Source organism: Brachionichthys hirsutus, chromosome 20 (assembly GCF_040956055.1).
Source record: "Brachionichthys hirsutus isolate HB-005 chromosome 20, CSIRO-AGI_Bhir_v1, whole genome shotgun sequence".
Lineage (NCBI taxonomy): Eukaryota > Metazoa > Chordata > Actinopteri > Lophiiformes > Brachionichthyidae > Brachionichthys > Brachionichthys hirsutus.
The window spans coordinates 2,023,662-2,047,338 of NC_090916.1; the positions used below are offsets into that span (position 1 = coordinate 2,023,662).

Consider the following 23,677-nt stretch of genomic DNA (forward strand, 5'->3'; position numbering starts at 1 on the left):
ACCATCCTCAGCTCTTTAGGTGATAAAAAAAAAAAAACCTGTGAAGAGAGCCGATACTCCGTCTCCTGTAATGGGATTTCCTTTTCTGTCATGTTTGATTTCAAAGCATGCGCTGACAGAAATGCATTCAGAACATCTGGTTTAACGCGCAGTTTAAACCTTGAAGAGGAGAAGTGAAGAGTGCATCAGGGGAAAAGAGCCTTTAACATAAGGTGGATGGTGAAATGATTGTGAGCGGTACCCTAATCGCATGAAGGTTCTCGTTGTCTTGATGGGGGGGGGGGGGGGGGGGGGCGATGTAACCCAGAGGCCGAAGGGCCTTGCCAACACAAACCCGACTCTCAACCAAATAGCCCATCCCACAATCCTTTGCTCCAAAGAAGGTAGGGAGAGGAAGGGGGTGGGGGGGGTGGTGGACTGGGGTTAAATAGGATGGAGGAGGGACACACCGGCGCCATGGCGATCCCTAAGACAACTTATCTCGTCTCTCACAATGATAGCGCCTGTCAAAATAACTGCAAAGATACGTAACCAGCCAGGAACTGGTTAACTCCTGCCTTGTCCAATCAGAGGGCCGGCGGTGAAACGTCACAAAGGCTCTGCTGGGCCCAAGTTCCACAAAGACACACCATCTGTGGCTCTTTGCGCTGTTTTTTGACTTCCTGTGCAATCTGAAGAATTCAAACACACTCTAGTCTCCTGGCTGCCCCCCCCCCCCATTTATTTCCCCCAGTGTAAAATGTTGCCATTCAAAATATACCTGTTCACCTCCAACAAACTGCTTTGAATGTTACTGTATTAAAAAAAACTGATATAAGTTTCAGGGCACTGTTTTAACCTCCAATGCATTTCATTACTGTGCGTCTCTTGTATTATTTGTCGTGTACTGTCGCCTCCTGTTGGTCGACTTGGTGTATTGCTCCTGAGTTGATAAAGAGATAACTCTCATAAACTGTATTCTGCTTTTCACATTTAGGTTACAAATGCGGTTATTTCTTTTGTTCAGACCTGATAAAACATTGTTTAAATGAAACTGTGTCGGTGAAAAGTAATACAATTTGAGAGCCCATCTGTTGTCAGGCCAGGGAATCGTTAAACTAAAATAAATCAGCCGCATTAAATTCCTCTGCCTATAAGAGAGTCTGTATGCCGGTCTGTTTGTCTCTTTGTTAGCAGGGTTACAGAAAAACTGCTGGGTGGATCTTGATTATAAAAATACAAACTATGTCAAGATGGTTTTTGGTCTGACTTTGATCCCAAGTTAAATTTGAGAAAGGATCGTTCTGAACGAATATAAAATAAATCCGAACACAAAACGGTGTTCCCTGACCGGGAATCGAACCCGGGCCGCGGCGGTGAGAGCGCCGAATCCTAACCACTAGACCACCAGGGAGCTTATCCCGGTCGAAAACATCTCAATACTTCAATCGCTCAACGTAATGATTCGCGTTTTTGAGGTTTTTATTTCATACATGCATCCAAACTAACATTAATCCACAGACTCGGGCTATCGTTGCGTTCAGGCAAAACAATTCAGCGTTTGAGGTGAGCGCATTTGTGTAACAGTCCTTTGGCAGCAGGGGGCGCGCTTCCTTTTCATTAGAGCTGCTTTCGGATGCACGTAAGGGAACAGATTTAGCGACCTAATATGTGATGAGAATTTGTGTTCTTCAAAGCTATGCTTCATTGATAAATTTGCTCGCGAAGGACAACAGTAAATCGATCTATCGGACGACGGGGGCAAGCGGATTGGCCGAACAAAAGCTCTTACAATCTCCGGCAGGTTTGCTATTGTCATTATACACAACGTGGCTAGCTAGCTAGCTAGCATCAGCTGTTAAATCCGCTGGAAGGCTCGTACCCCGTGCCCTGTGCTCGTGTTTGTTTCGGTAATTTTCACGTTCGCGCAACTTGATTTTATTTTTTATTTTTTGTTTGCTGCGTCATAAGAGGTAGATTTATCCTCATAGGAATTCCTAAGCAATCTGCAACAGAGGGGGATAAACAACAACAACAACAACACCGCTAAATGAGCGCTAGCTCGCCGGGGCGACGTCCCTCTCCGTTTCCTGTTGGTTTTGGTTGTTGTCGCTGCGGGAGCTCCGAATGCTTTACGCCGCCCGGATTCACGGACGGACGTCGCTAAGAATAAACGCGCCGCTAATTAGCATTATATAATCAACACCTGCTTTCCTTGCGGCGGCGTTAAGTAGCAGATGTTACCCGGTCAGCCATTATCAGCTGGCTCGCTTATTATTATTGGACGCCTCCACTCATCGCCCTCCACGCAGGCTTGTGAGGCTTCACTGATCACTTATCGGCCTTTTTTAATGTCCGGCGTTGTGAGGAGGAGATGCCCCGTCGCGTCCTGCTGAAGCCCCTTTTCTTGTTTTTTTTTTTTGCTCCACAGGACGAGGATGAAGCGTGAAGGCGCTGCCTGAGAGGGTGGATCCGGATCGGACACGCTGCCGTGGGTGTCTAAGCGTGGACGCTTGCATGGACGCGTCTGGCTGCAGGAACGTTTAGAACCCCGTTCCTGATGGAGAAGAGAGACAGGAAGCCTGGGTATTTCGCACGGTAAGGGTCTCTAGTCTCTGTTTTTGAATTTGTGTCGTGCATATTTAAAGTAAGGGATGAAAGAAATGTAGATTTCTGTTTGTTTTTATCTCAATTTTCACTCACTTTAGGCTTTTTGTTATTGATATTCGGAGATCATGCGTTTGCCTCTGGATTTACAATTTGCATGGCTTTGTGTGTGTGACTTGTTCATCTATCAGGACGGAGCATACAAAGAAGGATTCTGAGTTCACTACTTTAGAAGTTTTTTCAATATGGAGACGTGCGCTTGACATATGTTGAACATTTTCTACTCTTTGTGTAGCGGCGGAGTTGGAGTGTCAGATTTCTCCATCTGCGTCCTAAAATGACTCGAGAGTCATTACCACGAAGTTCAATGACACGAACGGTCCACTTAAAGGACCCACAGCTTCTATCGATGCATCTGCTGGAAGGGAAAGTCTTCCTCGTGCCACTCGGCTCGCGTATCGGGATTGTAAAGTTAAAGCTCTAAACCTTTATGAAGTGGCGTTTCGTACATGAACGACGAGGCGTGACTTGATGCATTAGCTAAATATTTATACCCTCCTGTTTCTCAATCGCAGCTCGGTACTGGGGGGCCGCCTCAAGCCCGCTCAATAATTGGATTTTGGCGGCATTGTGAAAGAAGTGCGTGGAGAGTCGATTGTCACAGTCACGGTGGAGGTTGTGAGCAAAGGTCGTTTCTTTCTGATGTGTGTCATAGGGGGTTAGGAGCGGGGGGGGGTCAAATGACCTCTGTGATGATTTAGAAGTATATTCACATGGCTTACAAAGCACGTATTGAAGCACGGGAAACATTGCATCTTTGGTTTATTTGCAAATTGAGGCCCTGAGGTTGCGAAGGCGGTGTTGCCTCAAACTAGATGCGCAGCTCTGTTTATGGGAAGGCGGTATTCACATGTTGAGCGTGCATTTCTGATCAATTCTGTGAGGAAGTGCGGCGCGGTCGAAATGGGCTTCGCTCTTCCTCCTGTCTCGGGTTACCTTCCGACCTCACCGGCAGCCTGGCGCAAAGCTGCAGTTTGTCTTGCGTCGCTGATTTGATTAGCCTTCGTTGAAAACGTTTCATCGCGGGGGGGGGGATCTGTTTTTGCAAGGCGTCACATTTCAGTTCCCGGGGTTGGCCGTAGCGCCGCGTCGTAATGGAATGAGGCTTCGCGTGGCGTTGGGAGGGGGTGCTTTTTCCAGTAAATGAGCCTGTGGGAGTGAGCTGCTGCAAGGCGGCAGTGGAAGAGCCGTGCCTGATGCAGACTTGAACTGGTGTAAAGACCGACGGTGCTGTTGCGTCCAGAGATGGAAAACTCGGCCTTATCTCCGCCGAGCAGCTGCTGCTGCCTCACTTCCTGTCAAATAGAGCAAAAGCCACTCGGGGAGCAGCCGTTCCAAGCGTTAACCAGTCATATGTTATTGTTTTATAACGGAGACGCCTGTTCTTTTAATTAGAGAAGGATTTTCTTTAGGCAGGAAACAATGGGGGAAGAGCTAATGTCAAAACGCAACGCATGAATGAAATAACGTGGGCTCCTTTCATCTGGCATGGTGCGTCTTCACAAGAGTCGAAAGGTGCGTCTGCTTAAATGGCTAAATAGGCGCTGGTTGGTCAGTTTCCTTTCTGAAAGGGAACAATCCGTAACGAGTTGCTTTATCTTCAGAATCAATGAAGCTGCAGTCAGCGCTCAAGGATCTGGGCTAAAAATGGAAAGATACTTCTGCCACAAGCCACCGAGAGACTCGTGGCAGCTGTGAAGGGCCTGCAGGGCGTCACGGCTGAGATAAGGAGACGCTGCAACTGCACTGCGTTTGTTGCCTTGGTGATTTCATTAGTCACAGCTTAAGAGCTTTTCTGAAAAAAGGCCAGGGCGGTGCTTTCCAGAGACCGGGCATCGGAACGGGAGAAGGTTCTGTCCTCGGACGGGGAGGAAAATGTGAATTGCAACACGGCACAAAAACTAACTTTAGCATGAGTTTGCGTGAAAATGTATGTCTAAGTTTCAACTGTTGGGCCTGGCGGTGGAAGCACCGTTGTTTCGTGATGCTGCCGGGTTGGGGGTGAAAGGGCAAAGCAATCCAAAACTCAAAAGACCGCCTTAAGATTGCATTCATTTAATAAAAAAAGTAAAATATTCATATAGAACTCATGGGCAGCATTAACATTCAACTTTCATATTGTCCTGTGGGCCACGAATTATCCCAGGGGCCGCGGGTTTGAGATCCCTGATCTCGTTTGATGATTAAAATGAAATCAAGTGAGCAGTTCATCTAATGTAAAAATCAAAGGGTGGGAGATTTATTAGAGAGCGAGAGAGGAACATAACTGTGATTATAATGAGATTACCATTTCCTGTCTAACTGCTACAATAACAACACTGATCATAGTAATAACCATGATTATAACTAAGGCGAGCATAAAAACAACAGCAATAATGTCAACATGTCAGCCGGTGTCTCGTTGCCGGCAGTAGAACTTGTCACTCTCCACAGTAAATCAATAAAAAATATTGATGGGACATGAAAGTAGGGCGAAAATAAGCAGGGGGGCCCAGCAGTCTAAGCCGTTAGCAGTGTAGCTAAGCTAAGATCGCCTGATTTTTATGGTAGAGTGGGCGCGACCAGTGGCTGTTCTTCTTTATGAACATCGTTGTACTCATTTTAAGCTGTATTTGTATTCTGTATTTGTACATGCTTAAATATATTTAAAGAGATCTGAATTCTCATATTTTATTATACGTGCAAAAAGTACAATTCCAAGCTTTTAGTTGAAGGATCGTTGTTGCTGCTGACTTTGGATGACGACTCCGGGATCAGAAGTGATTCGCCTTCGGGACGTTTGCTCGTCCCATTATCGTGAACGTGATCTCTCAGAAGCAACTTTGTTTTTCCAGGATTTCGACAAACTTGTCAGGTTTTGACGGTTTGCCTCTGCTTTGTTTCTCAATGGACTTCAAGCGCAGATGGAAATACAGCAGAGCGGCGAAGTCGAGTCAGATCAGTTCCATCTTTACAGCTTTAAAAGTCAAAATGGCTTCTCAGAATGCGAGGAGCACGTGGAAACCTCTATTCCGAGAAGTGGAACGAATCCCCATTAATGGGCAAAATGAAGGAATTCCTCTCCGAGGATGGAAACGGCTGCAACAGATACCAGATGTGCAGAAGAACCAGTAAATAGATGTACCATTCTTTGTTCTTACTGACATTTAGCTTCAGGTGATTGTTGATGCACCGGGTTGGGTCTTCCCGGAAGAAGAAGCCACTAAATGATAAATGAATCGGCCTGTAGGCTTGGATAGGCGTGGATGTAAACGGCCTAAATGACTGGCAGGACCGTGCAGCTTCCCGCGGCCTCGCGTAACCCCGTGATTCACAAATGGGTCTGGTAAAAAAGGCTCAATGTGCCAAAAGCCTTGTAAGAATTAGCATTGTTGCTGTAGAATAGCCCCCCCCCCCCCCCCAGGTCGGAGTGTCACCTGAGGCCACGGCAGCGCTCCGTCTGTCAGCATCCTCATTGACCCGCTCTTTCCTTTCCATCTCGGCACTTAAACATGTTTTTTTCTCTCATTGTGATGTCATTCCTGTCTCTGCCTGGAGCTTTGCAGTACAACGCTGCCCCCCATCCCCCCCCCCCCCCCATCCCTCCCCCCTCACTCAAAGCTTCCGATAAATCAATTTGGCCTCATCTTTTCTTAACATGCATATCTACACTTTAGCTTTTAGCTCGTAACGCACTGTCCTTAAGTGCACCACTAAACCGTGGATCTGCTCCCCCCCCCCCTCCCTCGGTGAACCCCAGAAGAGTCTAGAGATGCCTCTGCATTATTTCCTTACCTATCAATGATTTAACGGAGTCTGACTGAGAGGAAAATTCAGATGACGCAGCAAATTAAAGCGAGAGGAAGATGTTTGATGGCGGTGGCAGCTCCTGGGTGTGTGGGGGGGGGGGGGTCGATCCCAGGCTTATGAGTGTAACTAAAATGCAAGCCAGATTAATTTGGACTGTCTGATCCATCTCAGTGTCTTCAAAGGGCGAATACGATACGACTCTCAACGTAGGAAACAGACGTGTAATTCAGTTTTAACAGGCTTAGTGATTTATTCCTATTTCATTTCACTTTAACATTACGCCGTCTCTTCTGCCACCCCGTCATCAGGCTGAAGAAGCGGCGGCAGCTCAAGCAGAGCCAGTCGGAGAAGAATGCGATCGAGCAGAGCCCGGCAATCATTTCCTGTCCAGACGTCCTCGGTGACGGAGACCCCGACAAGGAGACGGACCCACAGAGCGTAACGTTGAAGCCGCCTGCAGGTTGTGTCTGGATGCTCCCATTCACAGTAGCTCCAATAACCCTGCTCGGGTAATCGGTAGCTAAAACTCACGAGATTTATATGAAGAATGTTCTCATCACATCCAGGAGCTCGGCGCTATTCAAAGCACACCCTGGGAATAATGCAAAGTGCTTACGTTTTCAGCGCTCCCGGTTTAAACAGGCAAAGTGTCATTTTAGCATCATTAGCGCTACTCGAATCGTTGCCATCCGGCTGATCTGCTGCGTTGACGACGCCCGCGGCAGTTTGAAACAGGAAATTGCACAACATTTAATCACACATTCTTTTACAGTTGATGTTGACTTTGCTGTCTTTGCAAAGTTTGCGAGAACCAGGATTTGCGAAAATCCCAAAGGCCAATACAAATACTGCAATAGCCTTAAAATAAAATCATGTAATAGGAGAGATCTTGGCTGGGATTGTAACATGCTCTTATTGTGACATTTTAATTGTGATTTCTATTTAGATTTTTTCACACAACGTCTGAAATGGGAACGACTAGCCCAAAGGCATTCACAGTGCTTTGTGTCTGTGTCCACAGCAGTGCCAGTGATCTTGTCTTTGAATGCCTGCTGCAGTAAAGAAGAGCTAATGAGCCTCTAATGCTGAGTCATGAACCGGGTGGAGTCGTACCTTTGGTTTCCATGGAGACAGCAGCAGCGTAGTTACAGCCGGCGGTGCCATAATGGCTTCTGTGTTCTTGGCGAGAAGAAAGCGCTGACTGAGCGCCGGGTCAGATTGTTTGAGTGTTTTTATGATATGTGTCAGCCGTCATTTTAGAGCAGGAAGAACAAGCGTTGGGGGGAGGGGGGGGGGGGGGGTTTGTACGTTGTACCAAAAGGCCTGTCATGAGTTTAGGTCTTTCGGGGTTGTCACACCGTCATCACGTTTTCATCTGCCTGGAGGGAATTGACTGAATAAAGTGAATTGATTTTGATTTTTTTCATGATTATAGATATAAAATGAACCAGCTAGAGGCCACATGAGCCTAAACCTCTGCTATCGTTGCTATTTCCCGTCCCTCTTCTTGCAGATGAGACGACCTCAGTCGTCTGTTCTACAGCCGCTTTATCCGCCCTGCGCCTCACGGGTGTTGCTTATCCCAGCACAGATAGGAACCGAACCCCGGAACCTTCTATCTGTGTGGCGACAGTGCTACCCACTACGCCACCATGTTGTCCATTGCTGCTGCTATTATTATAATGAGAAATATGTTGTAAACTCCAAAGTGTATGTTTGGCATTATGAAACCGTAACTGGGCTCTCTCTATCTAAAATACTTTCCTCATTGTCCTCTTCCCTTACAGACGATGGCAGTGAAAGTACCTATCAGGCTAAGAGGGAGAAGAGGAGGCCGCCGGGGACGGTGGATTTCATTGTGAGTGAAATTCCAGCAATGGCACGTTTCCATTACATCCTGGTTCGCTATCATTATTGTTATTTCGTCTCTCGTTGTAGGTGGGGCCTGATGATTCCCTCAACAGCATTGCATTGAAGTTTAACATCACCCCAAACAAACTGGTCGAGCTGAACCGGCTCTTCTCCCGCAGCGTCTACCCCGGTCAGGTGAGACAGAAAGAAAAAGGCTCTGCACTAACCCAGAACCCACTGCTGCTCCTGCTTTCATGTCCGTCCTCATTAACACCACAGAGGCTGTATGTTCCTGACATGAGCCCTTCAGAAAGCGGCCACAAGGGTTCCTCCGATCCCTCCATCCCAAATTCCTCAGAGGATGCTTCGCATGTGAGTATGGACGTGTCGACTGTGATGGTAGGCATGCGTTTGCATTGCATTCAAATTCTGCTGCCCTCCACGATGAATCTGAAATTTACTTCATGCTTTAAGTGGCCATTTTATTTTTCAGTGGAAGGTACCTTAATTTAATGTGTTTTTTAAAAATGTCTATCAAATGTCTTCCTCTGGTGGCCCTAAAATCAAAGACTCAACACATGCGTGAGATCAGGTGTCTCCAATCGGCGCGTGTTTCTTTCTGCAGGACGGTGTTTCAGACTGCACGTCGGCGAAGTCGATCCGACGCCGGCTCTCCCCGAACTCCGAGGACGAGAGCCCTGCAACGGTTAAATTCATCAAGATGAGCTGCAAGTATTTCACTGATGGCATGGTGAGAAGTGTGGAGCGTGGAATCACGCAGGGTTAACCATTAAACACGAGGGTGATCTAGTCACCAACCAATGTTGGTGATGGATTTATTGTACTGTCTGAAATTTGCATTTGTAAATATTTCTCATTTTAGTGTTTGCAGACCTTCCCTTAAACTTAAGGGGTGTTTTTTTTTGAGGTTTTAAGTCATGTAAAGTTTATTTATTTTGATTCTTAAATTCGATGCAGCTTTTCCTACAATTGCCCCTTTGATGTGGCTGCTGCCGCCCTCAGTGCTGCTGTGTTGTTGATACAGGGAGTGGTGGGAGGCGTGCTCATTGTGACCCCCAACAACATCATGTTTGACCCCCACAAGTCAGACCCGCTGGTGATCGAGCACGGCTGTGAGGAGTACGGCCTCATCTGCCCCATGGAGGAGGTGGTCTCTGTGGCGCTGTACGACGACGTCTCTCGTATGAAGCTCAAGGATGCTCTTCCATCGTAAGAGCTTCTCGGCGTTGTTTTCTCCTCACCCTCTTTTGGAGCTTTTATTGCGTGTTCCTCCCTCCAGCGTCTGCATGTTGTTGTTGTTTTCTTCTTCTTGAGAATAAACTATTTTTCAAAGAGCTTTTGCTTCATGTTAAATACATCTGTTCAGTTTTACATTACAAACGTTTTAGATGTTTTGTTTTTATATGTTCTTCTAGTATTTATTATTTTACGCCACATTGATTGTTTTGTTTTTCTCTTGTTTTGTACCATTTCAGTCATTTTTAATTTATACTGGACCCTTTTCTTTTCTTTTGCCCCCCCCCCTCCCATCTTCATCCATTGTTTGCGGTGCCGTATGTACGATGCCCCGTCACCCTGCAGAGACCTACCCCAGGATTTGTGTCCTGTGTACAGGCCCGGCGAGTGGGAGCAGCTGCCTTCAGAGCGAGATCTGAATCCTTTTAGCCGCTACGAAGCGCTCAATCCAAAGCGACCGATCGTCTTAGACGACATCGGATCAGCTCTCTCTGAAACTGGTAACGTCATGCCATCCAATGTCAGATACACTGTAGTGAGTCCAAGGCCCAATTTGTACTAACTTTAACCCTTTATTGCCAACCGTATTATATTTCATACACTTGGCCTTTCAGGATTTTGAGACTTCTACTTCAGAAGTTTAATTAATTAGTTTTTTTCATGAAAAAGCTGATGGATACAAGCCAACACATGCATCTGCATTTTCCATAAAAGAATTCTGGATTTTGTAAAAGTTACATAAATTAGAGCACTTGTTTGTTTGTTTTTTTGTTTTTTGACAAATTTGTCAGAAGGTTCCATTAAGACCTTATTTTCCAAAAATTAGAGTGTTCTGATGATTACGTCATGGTGCCTGCTTTGAAGGGTTAAATTAGAACTCACATTTCGTGTCTTGTTGTCCATGATCAGTTGAATCAACTATTTTGGGGGAGTCTCCATGTTGAAAGGAATATCCGTCTGAGAGTTCTTACTGTTTTACTGTCATTCGACCAAAAAAAGATCTGTGGGTCGACTCACTTTAAACTGTAAAACAGGATTATCTGAGTCCCTATGTTGGCGACTTGCTCCTTCAGATTGGATGCTAATCTCAAAATTCACTGTTGAGTACTTGTGTTGGGGATTAGCAATGAAGCTGGATCTGATCTAATCATGCCGTCTTCCCATCCGGGGGCACAGAGGGTGAGCAGACGGGGAGGTCGCCGTCAGACGAAGGATTCACAGAGTTGGAGCCGACTCTCTCCGGTAGCATCGAGGAGTTGGAGGAGTCTCCCTCCAAACCAGCGAGCGGTGTCTGCGGAGACCAGCAGGGAGAAGGTCCGAGCTCCCCGTGCGAGGGAGACTTCTGGGACAAGTCAAAGCTTGGACAGACTAAAGGGAAACTGGATGACGAAGAGGTCGGGGGGCAAGCGCAGAGCCCTGCTGAAGATGGAGAGTTGATACAATCCTCTTCAGAGACTGAGCGACAGGATGATGAACCCAAGAGCCACGCGGTAACCGAAAGCAAAGATCTGAAATCTAAAGGGAGTGGAGAGCTGCTAAATGGTCCACCAAAGGACCGAAAAGGGACGTTAAGTCTGAAGGCCTCCGAGAACAAGGGGCGGAACACTGTTCCAATAATGCAAGGTCAGGACAGAGCAGCAGGTGGAGCCGAACTCAGCGAGGAGGAGAAACGCAAGAAGAGCTACGAGGCAGAGGTGGAGTCGTGGCTCCTGGAGAGGATACAGGCGCCAATCGCAGGTAACGATCCTGATGGCGGGGGGGGGGGGGGGGGGGGGGTCTGGCACCGGCATGCGGTTCCACACACACACTCGTGAAATTGTTTCTCCATTTTCTGATTTTGACCCTCCGTAGACATGCTGTTCTCGTCAGAGGAGAAGAGTAAAAACCCGCCCATGTTCCTGTGCTTCAAAGTGGGTAAGCCAATGAGGAAGTCCTTCGCCTCTGGGATGAATCCTAATCCCGCCCATTCCTTTGGGGGCCGGGGCAAACAGCCGGAGTACTGGTTTGCCGTGCCGCAGGAAAGGTGATTATACATGAATGAATGCCCCGCAGAGAGAGCGGCCATATAGATCCTGAACGGCGATAATGATTGGTGACTTGTGTTGGTGCACGCTGCGTTCCAGCTTTGTTGAACTCAAGGTGTGTTTGTGTTTCCAAGGGTGGACCACCTGTACTCGTTCTTCGTCCAGTGGTCTCCAGACGTGTACGGGAAGGAGGCTCGAGAGCAGGGCTTTGTTGTTGTGGAGAAAGACGAGCTGGACATGATAGACAACTTCTTCAGTGACCCTGCGTCTTGTAGCTGGGAGGTGAGCTTCGGTACAAAAGCAGGAAGTCCACAGAGTTGCTAGCTTCTTTGTGCCGCTGCTGACGCCGCTTGCTTTTGATCCCAGATCATCACCGTTGATGAAGCGAGGCGCAGGCAGAGCTTCAGCAGCTGCGACGGAGACTGTGCCGTGGACGTGCTGCCGTTGCTAAGCGACAGCAGTGATCTGCTGCAGGACACGCACGTCCAGAAGGTTCTTGCAGCTAAACTGAAGTTATCCACTTGGAAGTAAAGAAAATGACAAAAATCTAAAGATTGGATCGGGCAAAAAAAATGGAATAAGTTTTCCCATCATCTGTTTGCCCTCCAGCTCGCCTGTCGCCTGCCAGCCCGTGTGCAGGGTTACCATTGGAGACTGGCTTACAGCACTGTGAAAAATGGAACCAGTCTGAAGACGCTGTACAGGAACCTGGCGGACGTCGACAGTCCCGTGCTGCTGGTCGTTAAAGACATGGACAACCAGGTCGGTCCCGTCTGTCGATGAAAGTAAAGTGACCGCTGATAATCGGGAGATGCCGTTTTAGAGCTCGGTGCGCACACACACACAAAAAACTCCTAAGTCAAACACAAAAGTTTAAATGCTTACAGAACACATTTAGCATTCTTGTTCGAGACGGGAGGGGAGCAAGGATTGATCTAACGTGGGGCACGAAGCGGTCCACAGTTTACACAGAAGGGTGGGGTATAAAACTATAGCATCGGGTGCGGGGACACATACCTAGATCTATTTGGCAAATTGTGCCTTGCCTCTGGGAAGGAGCAAATATAAAATAAAGTGTAAAGGCCACTCCTTTCCCATAAACCTGTCGTTATTGCAAAACCTAAACTTTGATCTATTTTATATTCTGGTCACTAACACGGCAGCAAATCCACCAGGTCGGACGGATGCAGGATCATTCATTCATTCATTCAATGTTCTTAAATTGAATTCGAGCGCAGGTTTTTGGCGCGTTCTCGACTCATCCCTTCAGAGTGAGCGAACACTGCTACGGCACGGGGGAGACCTTCCTCTACAGCTTCTGTCCTGAAATCCAGGTTGGTTCCGCTGATTGGTTTATCAACGTGACGCTGGGTTGTTCAGCGTCATTCCCCACGTGAACGGTTTGCCGTCTGTCTGCAGGTGTACCGCTGGTCGGGGGAGAACTCTTACTTTGTAAAGGGAAATGTTGATTCTCTGCAGATGGGAGGAGGAGGGTAAGGATGCACGTGTGTTTGTGGAGATTCTCACATAGGAGGCATCTTGGATTTCTACGTGGGATCAAGTCAAAACCCGAGAACTGAAGTTTTTTTGTTGTTTGTTTATTTTAGAAAACACAAACCCATTTTACATGAACATCAGCTATGCGAGGAAGGATGTGTGGAAATACCGACTGTGGGTTTTTTTTATTGGTCAGAAAATAGAAGCCTCTCCAGCTTGCTCCATTTATACACATCAATTTGACTTTATAACAGGCCCAACGTTAGACGCTTACGGCCCCCGTTTGGACAGCCTTGGTAAAAAATGGCTAGTTAGAGCTGCGAGAGCTTCTTAAATGGGAGGTGAAATAAAAAGTCCCGTTTCCTTTTTGTTCCAGAGTATTATATCGACAATCTCAGCCCTTTGAATGTGTGAAAAACACACAAACACACACACACCTGTGTAACTCTTTGCCTGCTCTTCTGCAGTGGTCAGCTGGGGCTGTGGCTGGACGCCGAGTTGTACCGAGGCACCACTACCGAATGCGCCACCTTCAACAACCAGCCACTCTCTGCCCAACAGGACTTCAATATCCACAGTTTAGAGATCTGGACCTTCGAGTAGCCGCACCTGCTTTAGCTATTTCTAGCTTAGCTCTCTGCTCCAAACCCGAACCTCCAACCTATTCCACGATGACACTAAACGTACTGTGAGAGGAGACAGAAAGCGGTTGTTACTGAAAAACGGAACAGAAGGTCTGCTGTAGCCGGTTTCGAGGTGGGTTTGAACTGCGGGTATGTTTATGTGCGATTGAGCCGTTCATTAGAGGAGGTGGCGTGAGAAGATGAGGCCCTCGGCTCATTGGCTGCCTTAGACGGCGCCTCCATGTCCATGAGAAGAAAGCAGATGCTGATAAGGTTAATCAAAGGATGTGAATTAAAATGTCTTTCCAATAATGTTCAGTTTGTGCTGATATAATTTGTATGTATAGAAATATACATGAAATGAACTGAAAGTGATTTTTTTTGTACACATCGCAATGAATTTTGGGTGCAAAGGAAGTGGGAGGAGTCTGGGGGACTTTAGGATGCTCCACTATTGGATTCGCTATAACTGCGGGAAATGTTACTGTTTACAATGGGAGTGTTGCACTTCCTCTGAAGGCCAATCGGTTCCCCAATTTTGAGTTTGACATGGACAAGGGGTGACGGCGCTGCGTAGCCGTTCACCTTCACGTGTCCTCATTCCCCCCCGTATAGACCAAAACGTGTGGTAAATCCAGGAAGCTTTGCAATGACCAAATATATTTTATTTTAATTTCATATTTGTTGTGAGCTCATATTTTATAAAATATTTTAGATTTATTTTTACATGTTTTTTGTTTTCTCTATCAATAGTGCTTAAGTTTGCTTTTTTTTATGGTTGTACTTTTATAACAAATGTGGTTATTTTGATCCAACAAGCACTAGAACTAGCTGTCAGTATTGAATTGTTTATTGCACACAAAACCGGGGTTTTTTTGTTTTGTGACCCTTGAAATGATTCCGGAAATAATCACAGCCAGTATACGTCTGTAATCACTTTGCAGCACAGGGTTAAATAACACCTGCTGCTGTGTTGTAGTCCTACATCATTAAGCACTTCTTCACTGTAAAATTGGTACTGAATGTTGTTTGATCACCACTACAGGAGGGGATGCATCAGAATCTGCTTCCCTAAAAAAGAAATGGGTGGAAAAAGGGATTTCCTGTATTCTTTTTTGCATTCTGTGTCCCACTAACTGAAAAATCTGTCCTAACATGGAAAAGAAATGTTCATTGATAACCTGTGTATCGGACACAGGTCTGTCACGCATGAATAAGCAATACCGCATCCGACACCACTGTTATACCTGCCATACTATCTATCAATGCCAGTTATTGCTTTACGTTAACATGAGCTTTGCTGTCTGTAGCCGATCAGTGTTGTAACTGTGAACTGTAATTATTTTTTGTAAAATCCAAAACTGCTGTGCTCTCTAGTATTATAAAATATCTATTTATTGTCATGCTATTGCAACCGCGTTTAAAACTAAATAAATGGTGAGTATACAAGCTCCGTGCTATTTAATAATGGTGCTGCTTGTGTTAAACGTAGATGGATGTATGGATAGTTTTCCTTTTTTGACCATCACTGGGAATTACTGTTGGGATTGTCTGAGATATTCAATAACCAAATAGCTATCAAAGATCAATGAGGCTGTCGTGTTTGTCTCCCCAACCGAGGAGAATGGTCCTTTTTAGCTGGTCATTTTTAAAGTTTCTATTTAAAAACAAACATTTGTTTGTGTGGAAGCAGGTTTACACGCAGACTAGTCATCAATTCACCCAAATTGTATGATTTTTGGAGGTGGGTGGGAACAGGCGAAATCGCACAAACTCCACGCAGATGGGATTCGAACTCTTCACTGTCTGCGTTCGGCTTCAAACTGCTTGACAGATCACAGTGAAACTGGATGGAAGAGTGGGACGTAACAAATGTGAAGGGGTTAATCTATAAATGTTTCTCTTTCTTCCTTTTTTTAATGAATGAATGAATGCTTTATTTTGAGCATGTGCGAATAAAACAAAGTAAACAGAACAACAAACCAAAAACGATGACAACAATATGAGCCCAACATGTCTGAAAAGGGGGGCGGCGCGGTGGTGCAGTGGTAAGCACTGTTGCCTCACAGCAAGATGGTCGTGGGTTCATCTCCGGCTTGCGGCCATTCTGTGAGGAGTTTGCATGTTCTCCCCGTGTCTGCGTGGGTTCTCTCCGGGTTCTCCGGCTTCCTCCCACCACCAAAGACATGCTGCCTAGGCTGATTGGTGACACTAAATTGTCCATAGGTGTGAGTGTGAGTGTGTGTGTGGCTGGTTGTCTGTCTCTGTGTTGCCCTGCGATGAACTGGCGGCTTGTCCAGGGTGTCCCCTGCCTCTCGCCCATTGACTGCTGGGATTGGCTCCAGCTTGGCCCGCGACCCGATAGCGGAATAAGCGGTTAGAAAATGAAATGAAATGTCTGAAAAGGAGTAGGATGGAGCATACGCTTATTCAAATGTACTCTACTACCCAATGAACAGTCTCACCAACATACATATTTACACAATACATGTATTAAAACATTGAGTAAATGAACATATATTTACAAAGAATAAATAAAAGTAAATAAGCAAATACGTGTCATTTATTAAATTATTATATAATTATGTATGATAAAAAAAGACTAGCCGATTAGCTGTTTTGATGGGACCTATGCAAAGGGTGAACTTTAGTGAACTCTGCAAGATGCCCTTCTCATTTGTTAAATAGCTCGTCAAACAAGCAAACAGCACATCACGATAAGGAACGATCACACTGAGTCGTGTATAATTAACCATAATGCTGCTTTTCAAATACAATAAGAGAATTGTATAAAAGCGACTGACACATGCCCAAAAGCGATTTGCTATGTGACAAACGACTAAATGAGAATTTTCATTCCGACATGAGAATCTTTTTTAATTACACCTGTTGCGGGTTACAGGTTCATAATGGACGGAGCTGCAGTGAACGCAGCATCGTGCCGGCTTCATTGATCTGTGATTGGCTGGTTGCGTTCTGACGCAGCATCGTGCCGGCTTCATTGATCTGTGATAGGCTGGTCGTGTTCTGATGCAGCATTGTGCCGGCTTCATTGATCTGTGATAGGCTGGTCGTGTTCTGACGCAGCATTGTGCCGGCTTCATTGATCTGTGATTGGCTGGTTGCGTTCTGACGCAGCATTGTGCCGGCTTCATTGATCTGTGATTGGCTGGTCGTGTTCTGACGCAGCATTGTGCCGGCTTCATTGATCTGTGATTGGCTGGTTGCGTTCTGACGCCGGCCTGCAGACACGTGATTCATGCCACGTCACGCAGACTCCACCTGGAGACGGTCCTCGCAGCCTGTCCTCTTTAGTGTCCTAACAACGATGGGGTCTGGCAGCGACGGTTGTCCCTTCTGTCTCATAGCGGTGAACCGGACGGACACGGAAGTCTTGCTCGGTGTGAGTACCGGCGGCTCGTTCATGTCTCCGCGCCGTTAGAGAAGAGCTCTGCGCTGAAATTAAGTCGACTGAACTTCTAAGCTTGAAGACGTTTCGCCTTTCAATGCTTTTGTTCTCTCTATCTCTCTCTCTCTCTCTCTCTCTCCTTCCTGTTTACAGGACGAGGACCTGCTGTGTTTTCGTGACGTCAAGCCGGGCGCCGCCCATCATTACCTCGTCGTCACCAGAATGCACATCGACAACTGCAAAAGTCTCAAGAGGGACGACGTGCCTTTAGGTCAGGGGTCAGCATAACGTTATTAAAAATAATTCAGAGGCTTATTGTACTTTGAAAGTGTAACGACATAAAATGCACACATTTACTTTTAAACATATTGTACGGCTCTCATGGAATGACATTTAAAAATATGTGGTGTTCATGGCTCTCTCAGCCAAAAAGGTTCCCGACCCCTGCTTTAGGAGACAGACATTCAGAAGTTCAGTCAGAAGTACAGACGAGAGAGACGTTGACGTTTCTCTAAACGTCTGTCTCTCCTCCATCCACCTCTCTTCCTGGTGTTGCTGGAGCCTGTCCCAGCTGGACTCTGTATGGAAGGCCGGAATAGCCCCGGCTAAATTTATTGTGGATCTGGATAAATGGCCATTTGGCTGAAATGCGTTGAGATGGAATCTATTCTTAGAGACAGTTCGCTTGGTTTAAGAAAAACATTCTGCCGACCGCCGAACCTTTCTCATCCAGATCCACAATAAATGTAGCGGGATCCATTCTGGCTTGGGATCAATCCTCCGTCCCAGTTTCATGGAAGTTTGTTCTGCATTCTTCATGGCATAATCCTGTTGACAAAGCAGCCAAACATGTTTAATAATCACCTGAGGTGTAAAGCTGATGCTCGAGTGACGTCGTCATGGCAGTGATTCACTTCTGGCAGCAATTGATTTTGGATTTAGTTCTGATAATTATCTGGAACCTATTCCTGCGGTTTTGGTGACAGAGGTGTCGGCGTGGGTCTCGCCCTTTGTTCAGGCTCGACTTGCGTTTCGAGAAACGGAAGTCGGAGCATGACCTGATTTTTAGGTGTGGCGATGAAAGCAAAGACGGACATTTTTCTGACGAGGGCATTTATAAACAAACTATCCCTTTTTATTAATTTGTTTTTCCATATTCAGTGGTGATGTACTCCTCAAATACTGCGAATAAATTTGAGGTACGCATACTTCATGCTAATATTTTATTCTGCTTTATTCTTCGACTCCAGTACAATGTGGAAGACAATATTGCACTTATTATTTTACACATTATCAATGCAAAATGTCTAATAATACATTATGATGCCCTGCGGTGACTTAAGGTGGCTGGCACTGTGTAGATGCACTTTTGTTTTTTTTTTGCACCCGTTAGCCGTAACTTAATGGATGCTTATACATTAATATCTATTCCAGTGATATATGATCTATATATAATTATGAAACTGTCCATTGTTGACATATTTTGTATGTTTTTGTACTTCAAGTGCACCTTAATGTTAATTTTTTATTAATTTTATTACTACTTTGCTCCAGTAAATATTTGAATGAAGATATATGACTGTGTATTTTATGTTCTGAAGCCGGTATACTGTAGTTGTTCTAGGTTGTGTGTTTCTTTCTTTTCCTTGTAGTTGAGCGGATGGTGGAAATGGGGAGGAACGCACTGGAGAAGAATAAAGTCACTGACCTTGATGACATCAGGTAAATCAGTTTTCTGAGAGGAAATCTGTTGGATTTCGACCGTTTATTTGCTCTTTGTCGTTGAAACTGTGCAGGATGGGGTTTCACATACCTCCATTCTCATCAGTTCCCCACCTCCACCTTCACGTGCTGGCTCCGGCCAGCATGATGACCCTTAAGTCGCGGCTCCGCTACGGTCCCCAGTCGCACTGGTTCATCAGAGTGAGTCATGTCAGTTATCTATGGAGGCTGGATTCCAACAAGAAGATCACTGGGCGTTTACCAATAGTTAGTCATTAAAAACATTCAGGTAAACCCATTGCATTTTTAGATTGAGGTCAATTTGAATGTATAAAAAGCTTTAATAAAGACAACCGAATATCAAAACTGTCTCTACACTATAAACCTCCTGAAACTTTGAATTTTTGAAATTGGACCACCAACCAGTGTTCATCCATCCATCCATCTTTCTAAAGGGTTTTAATGTTAGCCAAACATAGACTTACCGGTATATTTAATTGTAACTAAACCTGTAAATTATTAATATAAGTAATAATATGTATTGCATCTGTTTACAGTTGTTCTTTTATGCTGCAGGTAGACCAGGTGCTTTCTCACTTGAAGGCTCGTGGTAAAGTCGAGTAGAGCGATCTGAAGCGTCTGACGGACCAACGCGCTGTTTTATGTGCTTCCACTGAGTGCAATTTTAAATTGTTTTTTCCATCCATCTCATCATTATTACAATGATGGGTTTTTTCTCTATGCTGCTGAAGCTGATCAACCTTTCAGAGAATATTTGTTTGTCTTTTATGGCCTTATCTGTGCTGTTATCTTATTGTTTTATAACTGGGACATTGATGATGAAGGTTTTATAGCTTTTAGAATACAGTATATGGTATTTACAGAAATACACATCTTGAAGAGTAACTTGAAAACACATTACACATATCCTGATACTTTTTGAATGGTCTGGCATTAGCCAGACCATTGAACTTTTGCATGTGTAGATTTTTTTTGTATAGTTGCATTCATTTTCTGCTTTTATTATACATGTCCATCTGTTTTAAGTTCTTTATGTACTTTAAATATTTTTTTTTGTCAAACCAAAGCCATTAAAAAGCAGTTAAAGTGATTCACATGTCAGTAAATGTATTTCTACTGGTTTGTTGTAATTATTTTCCAGTACAATGTATTATGGTTCAAAATTACCGATAATATCCTGAAAAATAATGAATACAGTATAAATAAAAAAGCTATAAATAAATGACACACATACATATGTACCATATTTTAGAATTTATCGAATAAAGGTTTAATCCTCCGATGTTCAAATACATACATTGAAATAAAGTTCCATTATGAATTTTCATTCATGGAGTATCCTGATTGACATTATTTCATTATTTTTTTTTATTAGTTAATTACATTAGATTTTCATTTTATTATAAAATCAAAAAGGTATTCTCAATCTTTGTACAAACATCTTTGAAAACATAACCAGATAAAGTAAAGTCTATTTGAATCCATAGATTAATCTCCACTAGTGTAATTCACGTGTTCAGACATTCTCATACTCTGATCTTAATTAATGACAAATAAAAAAAAAAGTATTTAACTTTAAATTTCACATGAATTCCTGATATTTTTAAAAATCACTGCAGATCATGATTGGAAGCAATTCTTAATTTGAGAGGTTAGAAAAAAGCTTAATTCAAAATTTAACTGAAAAGTCAATGAAAGTCTTTTCCTATTAGAACAGGGTTGCATCGGGGATACTGAGATATTGATTACATTAAATGTCCTCTCTAAATCTGTCTCTTGTCTTGACATCCTGGCTGGTGACGTTGATTCATGACGTTTTGCGTCACGGCCGCTGACGTCACGGCCGCTGCCAGCGCCCCGCCTCCCATCAACAACTGGATTCCAGCTATTTTGTGTTTTCCTCAACTAGCATCGCTAGCCTTGTAAACGCTGCTTCATTTCGTTCGTAAAAACACTGGTTAGCCGTTCCCAGTGGTCATCATTTAACCATTTACGCGTGCTTCAAACACACTCCGTGCGGCCAGTGCGGACTGAAAGACAGGCGAGAGCGGAGAGATCGCCGCGGACGCCGTCGTTGAGTCGCTAGCTAGCTAGCTAGCAGCTTACACCTTACGCTAGCTGGTTTGGCTAGCTGCGAGCCTTTCGCCAGTAACGTAGCTAAGAGATGCTCGCATAAACGATGGTTTCTCTCTGACACTGGTGAGTATAACTACCTCGATATAACGCAGTGATATGTAGTTATTATATGTAATTAACGCTGACTCGCTCCAGCGTTGTTTTTCAAGCTAACCATTAGCTTGTTTGTAATAGCCGCTGCACGGAGCCACGCCTGGGACCTTTAAATGAATGATTCCACCTGATCTCTCTTGGGAGTCGACTACTTTACAATTCTCTGTTTTATAGAACGGAAAATGTTCTATTTACATGTTTTCCTGTTGTTGATTTAACATCTGCAGAGGACGGAGGCCCAATTTGGTTGTCACATTGGAGCAAAGAGCTCCTACCGATGTTCCCCTGGGTTTGACCCGTCACAGCTGCCACTATGATGCCGGTAAGTGCAACACAACCCTCGCTCTAACTGGCATAAAATGTAAGATTTCCACCATTATTCTTTCAAAGTCAGTCCCTTCACAACTAAAGGAAAAAAATGTCTATTTGTGCTTAAAAGGAAACCTTCTTCTTAAATATGTGTAAGGAGGAAATCACCATTTAAGTTTGGGCTTCTCATTCATCTTTAATGAGATGAATAGTAAACATCTGGACTATCTGACCATTGATCCACACTGAAATTGTAAATATTCAACATTAACATCTGTCCACCTGCATGTCACACTGTCATTGATCTAAACGAAGAGAACCAATAACATATAGGAGTTGCATTTTCAATGCTGGTGATCAATAGTAATTAAAAGAGTAAACGGATGCATTTTTGATTGACGTCTGTTTGCTTTTGGCACGAGAAAGTATTTTTTTTTTCCTCCTCAGAAAGTCATGCTATAGCGCTTCACACAATGTATTGTTTGTGACAGAATAGTGACTTTTTCATTTGTGTGGTGCTGTTGTTTAAGACGCACAGAATACCTGAATGGCAGCCCCGTTTGGAGTCATGCTTTGTGGGCCTTCTTTTGTTATCGTTGGAGCTGAGAATGCAGCAGTGCATTGTGGGAGATATGATTGTGTATTTTTGGCCTTGAGAGAGAGGAAATTGAACTCTGATGATCTCATCAGGGCTCGCCGGCTTTACAGCACGTCTCGGTGTAAATACGGCATTGCAGTAACATTTTGTTCATTTATGAAAATCACTTTATGGTCGAACTTCAGAGACGCTTGAGGCAGGTGTCACAGAGGAGGAGCCCTATATGCGGATGGGCTGCGATGGCCGCTTCAGTGGACGTTCGTACCCCGTGGCACCAACGGGCTATCAGAGTCAAAGAGCCAGTCGAGCAGAGAGACAGCCCTGCATTCGCTTGTCATGTGACCCGAGCAGCCAATGACACCCTGGCAGTTCTAGGTCTGTGTGGCTGCGGCGCCTAATGTGCTGTTGTTGAGCGGAACGCTTCAGCTGAGTAGATTGTCAAGTGGCATCAATCTCACACAGTGGAGCTTGGGCCAGCCTGAAATAGCATCAAAGTTAGATGATAAAACACACAAAATATAATGTCATCATTTTAAGGGAGATCATTTTTCTCTGCTTGACATTTTCCTCCAACTCTGGTTAGTTAGTGATTTATTTAACAGCCCCCCCCCACCTGTTTAAGAATAGTAGCATACATTATTAACTAGACCTTCTTGATGGCGTCCTCTAATGCACATTGGTAACTCAAAGTGACTCGTCGTTTCTTAAACAGCAGATTAAATCTTATACTGACTTTTTTCCATCGTCACACCTTCAGTTATAGTTTAACTAAATGCAAAGCTAACATGTCTCTAGATAAAGCGAGACTATCTCAAATGAATTGTGCTTGGCGGCTTTTGGCACGTGAGATCTGTACAGGACGAATCTAATAGCTGCAGAAATGATAACCTTCTCATGTGAATAGTTGTCTTTCATTGGTTAATGGTGTAGCGTGTGTTTGTCTCTGACCCAACATTTTAGCTCATTGTGCTGTATTTTTTTATTATTATTATTATTATTTTTTATGAGATGGGTTTAAGAGGGGCATTTTTTCTTCACAGTATCTTCCTTCTGTGCCATTTGTGGGTAGTTTCTGCTTTAAAGAAGAATCTCCGGAGCCTCTTTCCTCTTCATTGTGGAACTTCTTTGTGGGTAAATGAGTGACAGGATTTGTGAGGTTAAATGACTCTGCTGGAGATCAAGGCAAGCCGCGCTTCTTTCATTCATGACTAAAAGTTCAGCTCATTCACTCCAGATGAAACCCACTGCAGCGTTCTGATGATTCAGAACGAAAACGATAAAAAAGGAAAACATTGCCGGCTGTTTCTATTCATGCTCAGCCAAAATGAAGAACGAGAAGAGCCCCCTCTTTTCTGTTCACGATGGCACCCTGAGCTTCTTGCCAGCCGCAGCTGGAGCCAAACTATTTTCATTAGTACGGAGTCCTTGGCGTTCCAGCCACTGGCGCAACTTCAATTTCTGATAGAAGAACTTGTCTGCACTGTCCTCAGCCTCCTCATCATGTCTCGCTGCCTCCCCTCCTTTTTCTCTCTCTCGCCCCCCCTCCCTCCCTGAAATTACACATCCAGCCAGCGTTTATTCCTCCCAAGTCTCCTCTGCAGCACTTTTCCAAAGCGCGCGCGTCACTGTCTGCTTCAGAGGTCTTCTAGGGATGGCTTAAAAAAGAATTAAGTGTCATACCTGCAACGGCGGCAGTGCTATG

At 44.7% G+C, this 23,677-nt stretch overlaps 3 protein-coding genes and 1 non-coding gene across 4 annotated transcripts in view; 2 read left to right on the forward strand and 2 right to left on the reverse strand.

The window, feature by feature from the left end:
- LOC137909578 (uncharacterized) overlaps positions 1–458 on the reverse strand; it is a 19,406-nt gene extending 18,948 nt beyond the window's left edge. The window contains 1 exon segment of the mRNA XM_068754041.1: positions 450–458. Coding sequence (XP_068610142.1) covers positions 450–458 — 9 coding nt within the window.
- Positions 459–1,321: 863 nt separating this feature from the next.
- On the reverse strand, positions 1,322–1,393 carry trnae-cuc (transfer RNA glutamic acid (anticodon CUC)). Its single transcript has one exon. It is a non-coding gene; the product is annotated as a tRNA-Glu (tRNA).
- Positions 1,394–2,539: 1,146 nt separating this feature from the next.
- ncoa7b (nuclear receptor coactivator 7b) lies at positions 2,540–13,792 on the forward strand. The gene is made up of 16 exons (XM_068753647.1): positions 2,540–2,577; positions 6,744–6,898; positions 8,220–8,293; positions 8,374–8,481; positions 8,566–8,658; positions 8,912–9,037; positions 9,332–9,516; positions 9,889–10,043; positions 10,720–11,280; positions 11,395–11,566; positions 11,702–11,849; positions 11,934–12,059; positions 12,177–12,329; positions 12,806–12,901; positions 12,987–13,060; positions 13,532–13,792. Exons 1-16 carry the CDS (start codon positions 2,540–2,542, stop codon positions 13,665–13,667), a joined length of 2,400 nt encoding a protein of 799 aa, XP_068609748.1. The 3' UTR covers positions 13,668–13,792.
- A 3,223-nt stretch (positions 13,793–17,015) lies between these two features.
- LOC137909394 (adenosine 5'-monophosphoramidase HINT3-like) lies at positions 17,016–20,116 on the forward strand. Its single transcript, XM_068753845.1, has 5 exons — positions 17,016–17,090; positions 17,250–17,367; positions 18,749–18,818; positions 18,893–19,019; positions 19,395–20,116. The coding sequence occupies exons 1-5, from the start codon at positions 17,016–17,018 to the stop codon at positions 19,440–19,442; spliced, it is 438 nt and encodes a 145-aa protein (XP_068609946.1). The 3' UTR covers positions 19,443–20,116.
- Positions 20,117–23,677: the final 3,561 nt, after the last annotated feature.

Coding starts and splice junctions, on each gene's coding strand:
- ncoa7b (XM_068753647.1), top strand. CDS start 2,540: ATGGAGAAGAGAGACAGGAAGCCTGGGTATTTCGCACG. Junction 10,044..10,719: donor ATCAGCTCTCTCTGAAACTG/GTAACGTCATGC, acceptor CCGGGGGCACAG/AGGGTGAGCAGACGGGGAGG. Junction 12,330..12,805: donor TTAAAGACATGGACAACCAG/GTCGGTCCCGTC, acceptor ATTCGAGCGCAG/GTTTTTGGCGCGTTCTCGAC.
- LOC137909394 (XM_068753845.1), top strand. CDS start 17,016: ATGGGGTCTGGCAGCGACGGTTGTCCCTTCTGTCTCATAGCGGTGAAC. Junction 17,091..17,249: donor ACACGGAAGTCTTGCTCGGT/GTGAGTACCGGC, acceptor TCCTGTTTACAG/GACGAGGACCTGCTGTGTTT. Junction 19,020..19,394: donor AGTCGCACTGGTTCATCAGA/GTGAGTCATGTC, acceptor TTTATGCTGCAG/GTAGACCAGGTGCTTTCTCA.